Raw genomic sequence first — 18,582 nt, 5'->3', positions numbered from 1 at the left:
ATACATAGGTCAGACCTCACATTGCCTGAGATCTAGAATAGGTGAGCACAAGAGAGATGTAAAAAATTATGTGAAGGATTCAAGCATAGCGAGGCACTTCAATGGGTTTCACTTCACTCATGTTCCCAACATAAATGTCAAGGTGATTGACGTTGTGAAACTGCCACCTAGAGGTGGTAATAAATATAAGATCCTTATAAAAAAATTACTTTTTTGGATTCTCACGCTCAACACCAGAGAACCACATGGTTTAAATAAAGAATGGGATATAAGTTTTTTCATTGAGTGAAGTGTCACCGACATACGCTTTATTATGCACCTTTTATGACATTAGGTTATTCTGTTATAGCATTGGGCTCACACTGATGAAGGTATTAGATATTAGTGACAAATTTATGTGGTGCCTTATTTATGTGGTGCCATGACAATATACATTTGTGTGAGTTTTTGTTGCATATTTTTGGGGTCTTCAGCTTACTGTTGAAAGTAGGGATCTGATGTAGCTTTGAACATTCTACTGCATATTTTCTATGTATGATTTAGGAAGTGCTTTGACCTATGAATATTTGTCTTCATGCAAGTGTGGTTATCTATATGTTTATACTCAGAAGTTACTTGTTAAGTGCGCCCCTTCTTAGTGCACATTTTTTCATATACATACATATATATCACGTACTTTGTTAGTCCTTTTCGCTTTTATGACGAGAGACAATATCATTTAGTACTCATATAAATTATATCAAACGTATACCATAATATGATGTTATGTGTTGTAAGGAACAAATCTTCAATATGTTTTTGAGTCCTTTACTTTTTGTTTATTTATTATAAGATGTTCTGTTTAACTAATCAGAGAATTCTGTGACAGTTTGTTTGAACACTTAATAATCATGAAGGCTTTGTTGGTATATTTAACAACAGGATGTAGGATATGGTGACTTCTATGTATCATATTATATATTTTGTAATGTACCAAATTTGTTGCAAGATTCTAGTGTGTTTATAGCAACAGTGTTTCCCCTCAATTCGTAATGTTCAGTCTTTTTGATATATCGAAGAAATTGAGCAATATATGTTCTGTTGCCCTGTGAACACTTTCATACTAATCCTTTTGTGCATTTTTTAACTGTTTCTTTATACACCTTGTCCCTCCCATCATTGTTTTGTTATGATTGGTGGTTCAGTGGTATATACCTTGTTTGTGCTTCCTCATTAACCTATGACTAAGTGCCGCACTGCACAAAATGCGTAAGGACACGCCCCTTTTTTGCTCCTTCGTGTTGGTTGTTTGTTTCACAATCCCAATGTTGGAATAAAGTTCCGTTTTATTGGAGTTATCAAGTGTGCTGCCTCTTCTCTTCTTCCCTGCATTTATTGGATCGATTCGTCCTGTTTTGTGGCGTGCACCTCATCGCTTCAGCTGATATTTAAGAAGCATTTTCTTACTTCATTTTGCTTCTCTCACTGACGGAATTCATGAAACGATCCTAGAGGTTTTCCTGGAGCTGTGCTGTTTCCTTCCTTGTTGTACCAGTAGTTATGAGTTTTACGCCACAAAACTGTTACATAAAACTCATAACTAAAGTTTTACAAAGTACACTAACATCCATAAACTACCTGTTAATGCCTAAACCGAGGCCCTCCCGCATCACAAACACTATATTAAAGTTATTAACCCCTAATCTGCCGCTCCCGTCATCACCGCCACTAAGAAAATGTATTAACCCCTATTCCGCTGCTCCCCGACATCGGCGCCACTATAATAAAGTTATTAACCCCTTAACCACTGCCCTCCCGCATCGCAAACACTATTTAAATATTATTAACCCCTAATCTGTTGTCCGCACACACCGCCGCCACTATAATAAACCTATTAACCCCTAAACTGCAAGGCCCCCACAACAAAATATACTAAATTAAACTATTAACCCCTAAACCGAAAGCCCCCCACAACGAAATAAACTAATTTAAACTAGTAACCCCTAAACATAATGCCCCCCTAACTTTATATTGAAATTACAATTTCCCTATCTTAAATTAGATTAAAACTTACCTGTCAAATTAAAAAAACTAAGTTTAAACTAACAATTAAACTAATATAACTATTAAACTAAAATTAAACTAACTACCAATTAAAGAAAACTAAAATACACATTAAAAAAAATCCTAATACTACTATACAAATTACAAAGTATCTAATTACAAAAACTAAAAAATACTAAATTACAAAAAATAACAAACACTAAATTACGAAAAATAACAAGTGAAATTATCAAAAATAAAAAAGAATTACACCTAATCTAATATCCCTATCAAAATAAAAGCCCCCCTAAAAAATAAAAAAAAAACTAGCTTACAATAAACTACCAATAGCTCTTAAAAGGGCCTTTTTTTAGGGCATTGCCCTAAGTTTAACAGCTCTTTTACCTGTAAAAAAAAATTCAAAGACCCCCCCAACAGTAAAACCCACCACCCAACCAACCCCCCAAAATAAAAAACCTAATTCTAAAAAAAACCCTAATCTACCCATTGCCCTGAAAAGGTATTGAAAAGTCTATTCTGTCAGATAAGATAAGTGAATATGTATTTGTTGAACATCCAAGAGTACCCTTATTCAAATTTCTACTGAAAGTGCATAAATCTCTGGTCAATCCCGCAGGTAGACCCATTATTTCAGCTATTGGTTCCCTGGGGGAGAGGCTAGGTCAATGGGTGGATGCACAATTGCAACCCATAGTACAATCTTTACCTGGTTTTCTAAAAGATACTAAGCATCTTTTGAGGTTATTACAAAATGTTAGTTGGAATAGAGATTTGACTTTTGTGACTATTGATGCTGTTTCACTTTATTTGTGTATACCTCACGACTTAGGTTTGATTGCTGTTAAGAATATGTTAATAAGATTCTCTGATTATGATCTTGAGTTTATTGAGTATATATTGGAGATTATTTCTTTTTTATTGGAGCGTAATTATTTTATCTTTAACAGTGAATTTTTCATCCAATTAAGAGGAACAGCGATGGGGGCGAAATTCGCCCCTTCGTATGCGAATCTATATTTGGGAGATTTTGAAAGAATATTTATCTTTAGTGAAGAAAATTTTATATGCAAGTAATATTAAATTTTACACAAGATTTATAGATGATATTCTATTAATATGGGAGGGCCCAGTTACAACCCTAAAAGCATTTATAGAACATTTGAACAATAATATTGGCAATTTAAGTTTCACGTATAGTACATCAGAAACAAGTATGCCATATATTGATATATTATTGACCCATGATCAAGATAACATTATTACAGAGGTATACAGGAAAGAAATCAGTGGTAACACTATCTTATGAGCAAACTCATCACATCCTCAGCATCTAAAAAAAGGCATACCCAAAGGCCAATATATCAGACTAAGAAGCAATTGTACTGATTTGAAATCATACTGAAACATGCTAGAGAGTTAACATCACGTCTAATAGAAAGGGGTTATTATCCATCTATATTAGACAGTATTTCAGAAAAGGTATCTGAATTTGACAGAAAGAACCTTCTTAGTGATAAAATAAAAGACAAGAAAAACTATGGAGATATACATTTTATAACCACCTATAGCAGACAATATAAAAGTATCTGTGAATTTATCAAAAAGAGGATGTCAATATTAGAAAAGGACAATGATCTCAAAAATGTGTCCACAAACTGCAAATTTATTTCTAGTAAAGCGGAAACAATTGGAAACATATTAGCTAGAAATTTTGCAACAAATATAAATAAAAGTGAAGTTAAGACAAATTGGCTCTCAAACAAAATAGGCTTTTACAAATGTGGATGCAAACCTTGTAAGAGTTGTAGTTATGCTACAATAGGAGATACTTTCACATCCACTAATACAGGTAAAAAGTACAACAATGGAAGATAAACAAGGGGCGCCAACTTAGTGTGAATCGTTAAAACAACAAATATAAAAGTGATGTGCAAAAAACTACTCACAAGGAAAGTGGCACCTTAAATGAATAAGGTGCGATAAAGCAGGCTGACATTCAAATTCCAGCAGTCAGTACGCTGGAGGTCTCAGCCAGAGGACCTGTGGAATCCAGATAGGCGTCTAGAAAGTAGCACCCACGTTTTTTAGGGCCAATGGCCGGACCAGGTGAGCTGCAAGCTGATAGGTGTTCTCCTGCTGCATTCACGCCACCGAGACTTTTCTCCAAAACTGACAGTGTCAGTGTATGAAAGGTTCCGTGGTAAAAGTCCTGTTTCAAAAACAAGTGGATCGTGGAAAGAAGCAAAAATACCGGGTCGTGGTATAAAACAAACAGTATTTATTTTGCAACGCGTTTCTCAGTCTATTCCAGACTGATGCCTGATGAAACGGTCTGGAATAGACTGAGAAACGCGTTGCAAAATAAAAACTGTTTGTTTTATACCACGACCCGGTATTTTTGCTTCTTTCCACGATCCACTTGTTTTTGAAACAGTACTTTTACCACGGAACCTTTCATACACTGACACTGTCAGTTTTGGAGAAAAGTCTCGGTGGCGTGAGTGCAGCAGGAGAACACTTATCAGCTTGCAGCTCACCTGGTCCGGCCATTGGCCCTAAAAAACGTGGGTGCTACTTTCTAGACGCCTGTCTGGATTCCACAGGTCCTCTGGGTGAGACCTCCAGCGTACTGACTGCTGGAATTTGAATGTCAGCCTGCTTTATCGCACCTTATTCATTTAAGGTGCCACTTCCTTGTGAGTAGTTTTTTGCACATCACTTTTATATTTGTTGTTTTAACGATTCACACTATGTTGGCGCCCCTTGTTTATCTTCCATTCTAGACACCCTGACCCATCGCACCGCGGGACACAAGAGGAGCACGCCAAACACCTGAACACATCACCGTTCACATATTAGGATTGGACACTTATTTTTTACATCACAGCATTTTTTGGGACATTGATAAGTACTTTTTATATATTTTACTCATCGCCACAAATATCATTGTTTATCTGTGATATCTGATTATTTCAATGTATCACTAATATTATACACAAATTGTCCTGAGCACTTGTTTTACTCACAATTTATTTTCGTCATTATTATTAATTTTTCACACATACCAAACACTGTGCTGTTTATATTTTTTTATTTATGCATACGGGTACAAACCCAATCATAAAGTGTTAGGTCCTACTTTGACAACCTGTGTTCCAAGCGCATCCTCCTAAGTTTTTTCCTCCTCAGGGATTTCTTTTTATAAAATGTACAACATTAGAAGTAGATTAAATTGTAACTCAACATACGTTGTATATCTTATCACTTGTGGTTTTTGTAATTTTCAATATGTGGGTCTCACCTCTAGGTTTCTAAAAGACAGAATAAGGGAACATCTTCTATCTTTAGAAGCGGAAGTCCCTAAAACTCCAGTGGCAAAACATTTTGCTAAGCACAATGGAGGATTGGCCCACTTTAAGTTTCAAGGTATAGATCAAGTTAGAGTTAATGTTAGAGGCGGTGACAGATATATGGCACTTAGTAAGAAAGAAGTTTTTTGGATTTATACTTTAAGAACAGGGCATCCGCTAGGAATTAATAAGATCAGTGATGTAAAACTCTTTATAGATCACAGTTAACTCTCTTACTAACAATTAAAACTTGCACTCTTGATAATATGGGTCTTTTAGTCTCATCATTATTGTTTTTCTTTGTTCAAATGATAGGATCTATATAGGAGTTGTTTAAGTGTTTAATTCGAGGAGACATTTTATAAATATTTTGTACATTCAATTTTCTATACATAGTTCTTATATAAATGTCTCTGTGTCAGAATTAATTATATGTGATAATATTATCAATTTTTGTATATTACAAATGTTTCACATCTAGTCACCTCTAGTAGAGATTCAGTAATGGAGATTCAGAAATAATGATATAGGTGATTATATTAATCCTTTAGTGTGTATGTTATTCCATTCCAGCCTTTTATATGTGAATAGATTGATGTCAAATTGTATACATGACAGGTTAGCATAGTGTAACACTATGCCCCTTAGATTACGAGTGGAGTTACTCATTTGTAGTGTGAATCAGCTAAGACAGAGTTCTGTCATATTATTGGTTCAAATGGACGGCTCCACAGGTAATTTAACATACTCAATCACACCTGTATTCTAGCTCTGAGGAAGTGCCGCAAGGCAGGAAACGTGTCAGCTGCAGTTACTGTGTGCTGTGCCCTTTTGTTCTTTTAACTTTGTACAATAAAGTGGACGTTTTAAACTACAATTTTTCTCCAGTTTGATGCTTTTGGATTCGCTATTTTTGCTGCTTCTTTTAAGACTGTGCAAACCCTAATCTAAAATAAAAACCCACCCAAAAAAAACTTAAAAAAAAACCTAACACTTACCCCCAACGATCCACTTACAGTTTTTGAAGTCCCGATTGAACGATCTTCATCCAGGCGGCGAAATCCTCATCCAGGCGGAGAGAAGTCTTCATCCAGGAGGCCTCCTCTATCTTCATTTAAGCAGCGAAGCTCTCATCCAGGAGGCGAGAAGTTTTCATCCAGGCGGCCTCTTCTATCTTCATCCAGATGGCATCTTCTATCTTCATCCCGGCGACGCAGAGCAGGTCCATCCTGAAGACATCCGGCGCGGAGCATCCTCTTCATACGGTCGCCGCCGTATACTGATTCTTCAATGCAAGGGAGCCTTTTCAAAATGGCATCCCTTGTATTCCTATTGGCTAAAAGATTTTAATCAGCCAATAGGAATTAGAGCTGCTAAAATCCTATTAGCTCTTATTCTATTGTCTGTTTCCAATTAGTGGATCGTCGGGTGTTAGTGTAAGGTTTTTTTAAGGGTTTTTTGGGTGGGTTTTTATTTTAGATTAGGGTTTTGGCTTTTTGGAAAAGAGCTAAATGCCCTTTTCAGGGCAATGCAAAAAATCTAAATGCCCTTTTAAGGGCAATGCCCATTCAAATGCCCTTTTCATGGCAATGGGTAGATTCGGTTCTACTTTATTATTATTTTGAGGGTTTGGGGAGTGGGGGTTTGTATACTGTTAGGGGGTGTTTGATTTTCTTTTGTAGCAAAAGAGCTGTTAACCTTAGGGCAATGCACTACAAAAGGCCCTTTTAAGGGCCCACAAGAGGCCCTGTTAAGGGCCCCCTGGTAGTTTATTTTAGATTAGGGTTTTTTATTTTTGGGTGGGTTATTTTTTATTTTAAAAGGGTATTAGAATAGGAATAATGTTTTATTGTTTTGGATAATTTTGTTTATTATTTTTTGTAATGGTAGTTTTTTTTTTATTTTTTGCAATTTTAGTGTTTGTTTTTTTTGTAATGGTAGGTTTTAGTGTAAGGCAGCTTATGTTTTATTTCACAGGTAAGTTTGTATTCATTTTAACTAGGTAGTTAGTAAATAGTTAATAACTATTTACTAACTAGTCTACCTAGTTAAAATAAACACAAACTTACCTGTGAAATAAAAATAAAACCTAAGCTAGCTACAATATAACTATTAGTTATATTGTAGCTAGCGTAGGTTTTATTTCACAAGTAAGTATGTATTTAGTATTAAATAGGTATTATTTATTTAATAATTGTAACTTTAATTTAGCTCTATTTTAATTATGTTAAAGTTAGGGGGTGTTAGGGTTATGGTTAGGGTTACGTTAGGGTTAGGGGTTAATATATGCGATGTGGGGGGCTGGTGGTTTAGGGGTTAATAGGTTTATGTAGTGGTAGTGATGTGGGAGGCCAGAGGTTTAGGGGTTAATAACTTTATTTAGTGGCTGCGATGTCGGGGAGCGGTGGAATAGGGGTTAATAGATTTATTATAGTGTGGGTGATGTTGGGGTGCAGGGGAATAGGGGTTAATAACTTTAGTATAGTGGCAGCGATATCGGGAGCGGCAGATTATGGGTTAATAGCTTTATTTCGGTGGGGCAATATCGGGAGTGGCAGATTATGGGTTAATAACATTATGTAGGTGGCGGTGATGTCGGCGGCAGCAGATTAGGGATGTTTAGACGTGGGGTTTATGTCAGGGTTTTAGGTTTAAACATAACTTTTATTTTCTCCATAGACATCAATGGGGCTGCATTATGGAGATTGCAGGTGTTAGGTTTTTTTCTGACACTTTCTCCCCAAAGCCTGCACAAGCACGTCAAAATAGCGCTTGTTTTTGGTGCGGTATGGAGCTCAACGCCACCATATCATCCGCATAAGCCTGCTTTTTCCAAACTTGTAATGGCAGCGCTATAGAGGGTGAAATAACGCCACTTTTGTTGCGGTCATTAAAAATCATCTAGCGAGCATAACTCGTAATCTACCTGTGTGTTTCTTTCTAAATGATGAGCACACAAAATTGTCATTGTAGCCACTGCCCACAGCTAGATAAGAGCTACAGAACTTAAGTTCCATTGTTACATGACATTTGATGCAAAAGTCATTTACTGAACATAGCCAATAAACTATAGGGGGCCTATTTATCAAGCTCTGTATGGAACTTGAAGGCCCATGTTTCTGGCGAGCCTTCAGGCTCGCCAGAAACACCAGTTATGAAGCAGCGGTCTAAAGACCACAGCTTCATAACTTGTCCGCCTCCTCTGAGGAGACGACAGACATCGCGGGAAATCAACCCGATCGAATGCAATTGGGTTGATTGACACCCCCTGCTAGCGGCCGATTGGTCGCGAATCTGCAGGGGGCGGCATTGCACCAGCAGTTCACAAGAGCTGCTGGTGCAATGCTGAATGCGGAGAGCGTATTGCTCTCCGCATTCAGCGATGTCGGTCGGACATGATCCGCTGACAGAGGGTTGATAAATCTGCCTCTATGTGTCTCCTAGCAACAAACAATAAACGATAGGTGTCTCCTAGCAACACTTCAAAGCAAAAACTGACAATTTGCCTTTCTGTAGAGACCACTATGTGATAGTTATGGCTCCTGCACATGAAGTTAAAAAAAAAAAGAAAGAAAAGGTAAACTCATTTTAAAATTATGAATAATGCATATTGTAATGATTTATATTAAGCATAAGCCAGTGCTTAGTGCTTTCTATTACAACCGTGAAATATACTATTTTATATCTCTTTAAGTTAGTTGTAGGAATACATTTAGTTTAACATTTTAATATTGTGGTATTACACCTAAGAGCTCAATCGAAGCGTGTGTGTGAATAATTGTGTTTGTTTTTATATATACAAGCACTTTATCCTTCCCTTATGTGTAGTTTGCCTGGGTTCAATCCTTGTTTAACTTATAGAAGAACCAATCACTGAAGGGCACTCACAGGTCTTAAAACCATAGCACTTTAGTTCTTCAAAGTTAAAACATATATATATATTTAACATTCTTACCATAGGCTTCAACCAAGACTTCCTTCTCCTTATTTTCTTGACTATAAAACACTAAACACTTGTAGATTCCACTATCAGATATCTTTAGGTTGGAAAGTGACAGAGACGCTACCCCTTCTTTTGTCATGCTTGTGTTTAAGGATGCCCTAGGATGTGATGTTCTCAGAACAGTATCGTATTTCAAGATTTCCTTTCCTTGAAAGTACCAAACTATTGCAAGTAATTCAGGGTTTATAGGGAGCTTATCCATGCTGAAGGTGCAAGGGATGAGGATATTGGCTCCTACGTTAGCACTCTGAGGAACAGCAGTCAGTTCCAGAACGGCACCTAGAGAAAACAGACATAATAAATACATACAAAATATAATGTTACTGAATACACAGGGGTGTCTATTGAAATAAGGATGACTGTTATAGCAGATGTTTTATCCACAGTAAGCTTTTATTCTCTTTAGTAAATGTGGTACCACAGATAAAGAAGGTAATCATCAAATCTGATATGTACTAAGTTCGACTGCAATAACAGAGGCCTTTTTTTAAAGTACTTTAATGCCATTAATAAATATCCTTGTTACCATACTGCCTCTAAACAAGGTTACTTTAGCATGATATTTAGACCAATTACAACAGAATTCATCAAATACTGTTCTTTTATCATTTTAACAATATCTTATTTCCGTTGCCTTCTTTTTCTGATTTCTGACCATCACAACTTACATTTTGCTCTCATGTAGGGGCCTATTTAACATTGTGTGAGCAGACATGATCCGATTTTGCGGATCATTACACTGCACATCGATAAATGCCGACATCATACGCATTTATCATTGCAGCAGCAGTTCTTGTGAACTGCTGGTGCAATGCCGCCTTCTGCAGATTTACGGCCAATCAGGGGGTGTCAATCAACCCAATTGTATTAGATTGGATTGATTTCTGTCCGCCGCCTCAGAACAGGCGGACAGGTTATGGAGCAGTGGTCTGAAGGCTCGCCAGAAACACGGGGTATCAAGCTCCGTTCGGAGCTTGATAATTCGGCCCCTTAATGTCTAAGATCTCACTTCCACAAATACTTCATTTGCTTACAAAAATCCCAATGCCTACAGGAATTTTTCAACTTAGGGCCAGAGTGTGAGTGGTGCCTTAGTTGGTGGTTTATCGCGGGTGTTTGCTCGAGTTGGAAGTACTGCGCGTATTACAAGTTGAAAGTAAATGCGTTCACTCGAGCACAGTTGAACTTAACATGCGTCGGGTTAGCACAACCTCAGAGCCCTGGTTAACTGTTATCCTCTAATAAAAAATGTCACAAAAACATAAAAAATACATTACTAAGTACAGTAACACCTATAATAACACTGATAAAAAAATATTAAATAAAAAAAATGCACAAAAATGTTATAAAGGCTCAAAAATATGAGGTCTAATGTGTTTTTATATGTGCTCATACATGTGTACATATTTATTTATGTATTTATTTGTGTCTACATTGGAGAAGGTATTAGTAGACGAAAAAGCAAAGTTATTATCCTGCTTTAAAGATCATTAGTTAGGCCTCATCTGGAATACTGTGTACAGTTCTGGAGACCATATCTTCAGAAAGATATAAATAAACTAGAAACTTTCCAAAGGAGGGCTACTAAATGGTACACGGTCTAAAAACAGAATTTATGTTTACCTGATAAATTACTTTCTCCAACGGTGTGTCCGGTCCACGGCGTCATCCTTACTTGTGGGATATTCTCTTCCCCAACAGGAAATGGCAAAGAGCCCAGCAAAGCTGGTCACATGATCCCTCCTAGGCTCCGCCTTCCCCAGTCATTCGACCGACGTAAAGGAGGAATATTTGCATAGGAGAAATCATATGATACCGTGGTGACTGTAGTTAGAGAAAATAAATCATCAGACCTGATTAAAAAACCAGGGCGGGCCGTGGACCGGACACACCGTTGGAGAAAGTAATTTATCTGGTAAACATAAATTGTGTTTTCTCCAACATAGGTGTGTCCGGTCCACGGCGTCATCCTTACTTGTGGGAACCAATACCAAAGCTTTAGGACACGGATGATGGGAGGGAGCAAATCAGGTCACCTAGATGGAAGGCACCACGGCTTGCAAAACCTTTCTCCCAAAAATAGCCTCAGAAGAAGCAAAAGTATCAAATTTGTAAAATTTGGTAAAAGTGTGCAGTGAAGACCAAGTCGCTGCCTTACATATCTGATCAACAGAAGCCTCGTTCTTGAAGGCCCATGTGGAAGCCACGGCCCTAGTGGAATGAGCTGTGATTCTTTCAGGAGGCTGCCGTCCGGCAGTCTCATAAGCCAATCTGATGATGCTTTTAAGCCAAAAAGAGAGAGAGGTAGAAGTTGCTTTTTGACCTCTCCTTTTACCAGAATAAACAACAAACAAGGAAGATGTTTGTCTGAAATCCTTTGTAGCCTCTAAATAGTATTTTAGAGCACGAACTACATCCAAATTGTGCAACAAACGTTCCTTCTTTGAAACTGGATTCGGACACAAAGAAGGCACGACTATCTCCTGGTTAATATTTTTGTTAGAAACAACTTTCGGAAGAAAACCAGGTTTAGTACGCAAAACCACCTTATCTGCATGGAACACCAGATAAGGAGGAGAACACTGCAGAGCAGATAACTCTGAAACTCTTCTAGCAGAAGAAATTACAACCAAAAACAAAACTTTCCAAGATAATAACTTGATATCAACGGAATGTAGGGGTTCAAACGGAACCCCCTGAAGAACTGAAAGAACTAAATTGAGACTCCAAGGAGGAGTCAAAGGTTTGTAAACAGGCTTGATTCTAACCAGAGCCTGAACAAAAGCTTGAACATCTGGCACAGCCGCCAGCTTTTTGTGAAGTAAAACAGATAAAGCAGAAATCTGTCCCTTCAAAGAACTTGCAGATAATCCTTTCTCCAAACCTTCTTGAAGAAAGGATAGAATCTTAGGAATTTTTATCTTGTTCCATGGGAATCCTTTAGATTCACACCAACAGATATATTTTTTCCATATTTTATGGTAGATTTTTCTAGTTACAGGCTTTCTGGCCTGAACAAGAGTATCAATGACAGAATCTGAGAACCCTCGCTTTGATAAAATCAAGCGTTCAATCTCCAAGCAGTCAGTTGGAGTGAGGCCAGATTCGGATGTTCGAACGGACCTTGAACAAGAAGGTCCTGTCTCAAAGGTAGCTTCCATGGTGGAGCCGATGACATATTCACCAGATCTGCATACCAAGTCCTGCGTGGCCACGCAGGAGCTATCAAGATCACCGATACCCTCTCCTGTTTGATCCTGGCTACCAGCCTGGGAATGAGAGGAAACGGTGGGAACACATAAGCTAGGTTGAAGCTCCAAGGTGCTACTAGTGCATCCACTAGAGTCGCCTTGGAATCCCTGGATCTGGACCCGTAGCAAGGAACCTTGAAGTTCTGACGAGACGCCATCAGATCCATGTCTGGAATGCCCCACAATTGAATTATTTGGGCAAAGATTTCCGGATGGAGTTCCCACTCCCCCGGATGAAATGTCTGACGACTCAGAAAATCCGCTTCCCAATTTTCCACTCCTGGGATGTGGATTGCAGACAAGTGGCAGGAGTGAGTCTCCGCCCATTGAATTATTTTGGTCACTTCTTCCATCGCCAGGGAACTCCTTGTTCCCCCCTGATGGTTGATATACGCAACCGTCGTCATGTTGTCTGATTGAAACCGTATGAATTTGGCCTTTGCTAGCTGAGGCCAAGCCTTGAGAGCATTGAATATCGCTCTCAGTTCCAGAATATTTATCGGGAGAAGAGATTCTTCCCGAGACCAAAGACCCTGAGCTTTCAGGGGTTCCCAGACCGCGCCCCAGCCCACCAGACTGGCGTCGGTCTTGACAATGACCCACTCTGGTCTGCGGAAGCTCATCCCTTGTGACAGGTTGTCCAGGGTCAGCCACCAACGGAGTGAATCTCTGGTCCTCTGATCTACTTGTATCGTCGGAGACAAGTCTGTATAATCCCCATTCCACTGACTGAGCATGCACAGTTGTAATGGTCTTAGATGAATTCGCGCAAAAGGAACTATGTCCATTGCCGCGACCATCAAACCTATTACTTCCATGCACTGCGCTATGGAAGGAAGAAGAACAGAATGAAGTACTTGACAAGAGCTTAGAAGTTTTGATTTTCTGGCCTCTGTCAGAAAAATCCTCATTTCTAAGGAGTCTATTATTGTTCCCAAGAAGGGAACTCTTGTTGACGGAGATAGAGAACTTTTTTCTACGTTCACTTTCCACCCGTGAGATCTGAGAAAGGCCAGGACAATGTCCGTATGAGCCTTTGCTTGTGGTAGAGACGACGCTTGAATCAGTATGTCGTCCAAGTAAGGTACTACTGCAATGCCCCTTGGTCTTAGCACCGCTAGAAGGGACCCTAGTACCTTTGTGAAAATTCTTGGAGCAGTGGCTAATCCGAATGGAAGTGCCACAAACTGGTAATGCTTGTCCAGAAAGGCGAACCTTAGGAACCGATGATGTTCCTTGTGGATAGGAATATGTAGATACGCATCCTTTAAATCCACCGTGGTCATGAATTGACCTTCCTGGATGGTAGGAAGAATTGTCCGAATGGTTTCCATTTTGAACGATGGAACCTTGAGAAATTTGTTTAGGATCTTGAGATCTAAGATTGGTCTGAATGTTCCCTCTTTTTTGGGAACTATGAACAGATTGGAGTAGAATCCCATCCCTTGTTCTCCTAATGGAACCGGATGAATCACTCCCATTTTTAACAGGTCTTCTACACAATGTAAGAATGCCTGTCTTTTTATGTGGTCTGAAGACAATTGAGACCTGTGGAACCTCCCCCTTGGGGGTAGCTCCTTGAATTCCAGAAGATAACCTTGGGAGACTATTTCTAGCGCCCAAGGATCCATAACATCTCTTGCCCAAGCCTGAGCGAAGAGAGAAAGTCTGCCCCCCACCAGATCCGGTCCCGGATCGGGGGCCAACATCTCATGCTGTCTTGGTAGCAGTGGCAGGTTTCTTAGCCTGCTTACCTTTGTTCCAGCCTTGCATTGGCCTCCAGGCTGGCTTGGTTTGAGAAGTATTACCCTCTTGCTTAGAGGATGTAGAACTTGAGGCTGGTCCGTTTCTGCGAAAGGGACGAAAATTTGGTTTATTTTTAGCCTTAAAAGACCTATCCTGAGGAAGGGCGTGGCCCTTACCCCCAGTGATATCTGAAATAATCTCTTTCAAGTCAGGGCCAAACAGCGTTTTCCCCTTGAAAGGTATGTTAAGCAATTTGTTCTTGGAAGACGCATCCGCTGACCAAGATTTTAGCCAAAGCGCTCTGCGCGCCACAATAGCAAACCCTGAATTTTTCGCCGCTAATCTAGCTAATTGCAAAGTGGCGTCTAAAGTAAAAGAGTTAGCCAATTTAAGAGCGTGAACTCTGCCCATAATCTCCTCATAAGAAGAATCTTTATTGAGCGACTTTTCTAGTTCATCGAACCAGAAACACGCTGCTGTAGTGACAGGAACAATGCATGAAATTGGTTGTAGAAGGTAACCTTGCTGAACAAACATCTTTTTAAGCAAACCCTCTAATTTTTTATCAATAGGATCTTTGAAAGCACAACTATCTTCTATAGGGATAGTAGTGCGTTTGTTTAGAGTAGAAACCGCCCCCTCGACCTTGGGGACTGTCTGCCATAAGTCCTTTCTGGGGTCGACCATAGGAAACAATTTCTTAAATATAGGGGGAGGGACAAAAGGTATGCCGGGCCTTTCCCATTCTTTGTTTACAATGTCCGCCACCCGCTTGGGTATAGGAAAAGCTTCGGGGGGCCCCGGGACCTCTAGGAACTTGTCCATCTTGCATAATTTCTCTGGAATGACCAAATTGTCACAATCATCCAGAGTAGACAACACCTCCTTAAGCAGAGCCACCAAAAAACTCTAAGCCATCTCCGTGGAGATGTTGCCTGTGCAACGGCAAAGAGAATGACTGGGGAAGGCGGAGCCTAGGAGGGATCATGTGACCAGCTTTGCTGGGCTCTTTGCCATTTCCTGTTGGGGAAGAGAATATCCCACAAGCAAGGATGACGCCGTGGACCAGACACACCTATGTTGGAGAAATATAAAATGTAAAAAGAAAGACTCTATGATCTAAATATGTATAGTTTAGAGGAGAGAAGGGAAAGAGGTGACACAATAGAAACCTTCAAATATAATAAATATAATAAGCTGAAAGCATTTTCCACAAAAAAAAAAACAAATGCCAAAACAAGGGGTTACAATCTTAAGTTAGAGGGTTACAGATTTAGGATAAATGTGAGGAAGCATTTTTTACAGAAAGGGTGGTGGATTCATGGAATAATCTTCAAACGGAGGTGGTAAACACAAAGACTGTAAAGGAATTAAAAAATGCCCGGGACATGCATTAGGCTATTCTAAGAAAAAAGTGACCTGTAGTATGGGTAGACTTGATGGGCATTTTTGGTTCTTATCTACCGTCAAATTCTATGTTTCTATATATGTACAGTATTTACAGACATATACACATATAAACACATATGTATACCTATATGTGTGTGTGTGTGTGTGTGTGTGAGTCTGAGTGTGTGAATTGGAGTCCTTTGCAGCCAAGTAGATGAAATCATGTAAAAGCATATTTATGCAATATTCATATTTTATAAAGTGTTATACTGTGTATGTACTGTAAATAGTTCACATTGTTCATGTTCATCACATAGGGGAATATGTTCTAAGTGTATATATATATATATATATATATATATATATATATATATATATATATATATATATATATATATAATTCCAAGTAAAAGATCCGCACTTGCTGGACTTTCAAAAAACAATAGTTGGTCCCCTTCATCAGACCAAACAAATTGAACAATAAGCAGTGTTTAAATAGCCAGTGACCCCACCCCCCAGGAAGTGACACAATTGCAGTATCCATGGAGACTCAAATTAAGAAAATAAAACAATCCACAATGGAAGTGTTATACATATAAATGTGTTTATAAAGTGTAAATCTAGTGTTTGTTCAGGGAATCAATAGAAAAAAAAACAAGGAAATGACCTCACCTGGGTTAGACCATTTGTTAGATCTTTGTTAGATCAGGTTAGATCAACTGTTTTTTTATTCGTTAGATCTACTCTAAAATATGAAATATTAACAATCTTTTTCAGAGGGGCTAACCCATATCCCGCCCCCACTTAACAAAAATGTTGACAAAATGTAATTGATTATGATAGCTCCATCAGCCAAAAGTTTTGTTAGATCTAGTCTAATTACTGAGATAATGCATTTTTAATAAGGGGGGACTAGCCCCCCTCAACTTAAATCTGGACCAAATTTTATTGATTTTGATAGATATATGTTAGATCAGGTTAGATCAACTGTTTTTTTCGTTAGATCTATCACGCAAGCTGCAGTATTCACAATCCTAGTTTGTGTGTGGGGAAGGGTGATCCCCGGGTTAGCCCCCCTCAACTGAAATCAGGACCAAATTTTATTGAATTTGATAGCTATACGTTAGATGAGGTTAGATCAACTGTTTTTTTGTTAGAGCTATCACGCATGCGGCGGTATTCACACTCCTACTTTGTGTGCAGGGAGGGGTGATGATCCCCGGGTTAGCACCCCTCAACTGAAATCTGGACCAAATTTGATTGATTTTGATAGATATACGTTAGATCAGGTTAGATCAACTGTTTTTTTTCGTTAGATCTATCACGCAAGCGGCAGTATTCACAATCCTAGTTTGTGTGCGGGGAAGGGTGATCCCCGGGTTAGCCCCCCTCAACTGAAATCTGGACCAAATTTGATTGATTTTGATATATATGTTAGATCAGGTTAGATCAACTTTTTTTTTGTTAGATCTAACACGCAAGCGGCGGTATTCACAATCCTATTTTGTGTGCCGGGGAGGGGTGATCACTGGGCTAGCCCCCCTCAACTGAAATCTGGACCAGATTTTATTGGTTTTGATAGATATACGTTAGATCAGGTTAGATCAACTGTTTTTTTAGTTAGATCTATCACGCAAGCGGCGGTATTAACAATCCTATTTTGTGTGCGGGGGAGGGGTGATGATCCCTGGGTTAGCCACCCCTCAACTGAAATCTGGACCAAATGTAATTGATTTTGATAGATATACGTTAGATCGGATTAGATCAACTGTTTTTTTTGTTAGAAATATCACGCAAGCGGCAGTATTCACAATCCTAGTTTGTGTGCGGGGGAGGGGTAATCACTAGGCTAGCCCCCCTCAACTGAAATCCGGACCCAAATTTTATTGAATTTAATAGATATATGTTAGACCAGGTTAGATTAACTGTTTTTTTCATTAGATTTATCACGCAAGCGGCGGTATTAACAATCATATTTTGTGTGTGGGGGAGGGTTGAACCCCGGGTTAGCCCCCCCTCAACTGAAATCTGGACCAAATTTTATTGATTTTGATAGATATACGTTAGATCAGGTTAGATCAACTATTTTTTTCGTTAGATCTATCACGCAAGCGGCGGTATTCACAATCCTATTTTGTGTGTAGGGGAGGGGTGATCACTGGGCTAGCCCCCCCCAACTGAAATCTAGACCAAATATTATTGATTTTGATAGATATACGATAGATCAGGTTAGATCCATTATTTTTTTCTTTAGATCTATCATGCAAGCGGCGGTATTCACAATCCTATTTTGTGTGCGGGGGAGGGGTGATCACTGGGCTAGCCCCCCCCTCAACTGAAATCCGGACCAAATTTGATTGATTTTGATATATATATGTTAGATCAGGTTAGATCAACTGTTTTTATTCGTTAGATCTATCACGCAAGCGGCAGTATTCACAATCCTAGTTTGTGTGCGGGGAAGGGTGATCCCCGGGTTAGCCCCCCACAACTGAAATCTGGACCAAATTTGATTGATTTTGATAGATATGTTAGATCAGGTTAGATCAACTTTTTTTTTTGTTAGATCTAACACGCAAGCGGTGGTATTCACAATCCTATTTTGTGTGCGGGGGAGGGGTGATCACTAGGCTAGCCCCCCTCAACTTAAATCTGGACCAGATTTTATTGGTTTTGATAGATATACGTTAGATCAGGTTAGATCAACTGTTTTTTTTGTTAGATCTATCACGCAAGCGGCAGTATTCACAATCCTAGTTTGTGTGCGGGGGAGGGGTGATCCACGGGTTAGCCCCCCTCA

At 39.1% G+C, this 18,582-nt stretch overlaps 1 gene segment (V, D, J or C); it reads right to left on the bottom strand.

Annotated features, from left to right (window-relative positions):
* LOC128641855 (tapasin-related protein-like) overlaps positions 1-18,582 on the bottom strand; it is a 70,062-nt gene that overhangs the window by 38,520 nt on the left and 12,960 nt on the right. Inside the window, 1 exon segment of the C gene segment in view lies at positions 9,349-9,675. Within this exon segment, the coding sequence occupies positions 9,349-9,675 (327 nt within the window).

This window comes from Bombina bombina, chromosome 11 (assembly GCF_027579735.1).
Source record: "Bombina bombina isolate aBomBom1 chromosome 11, aBomBom1.pri, whole genome shotgun sequence".
Classification (NCBI taxonomy): domain Eukaryota; kingdom Metazoa; phylum Chordata; class Amphibia; order Anura; family Bombinatoridae; genus Bombina; species Bombina bombina.
Note: the sequence above shows the minus strand (reverse complement) of the source record. Positions and strands in the feature narration are given on the sequence as shown.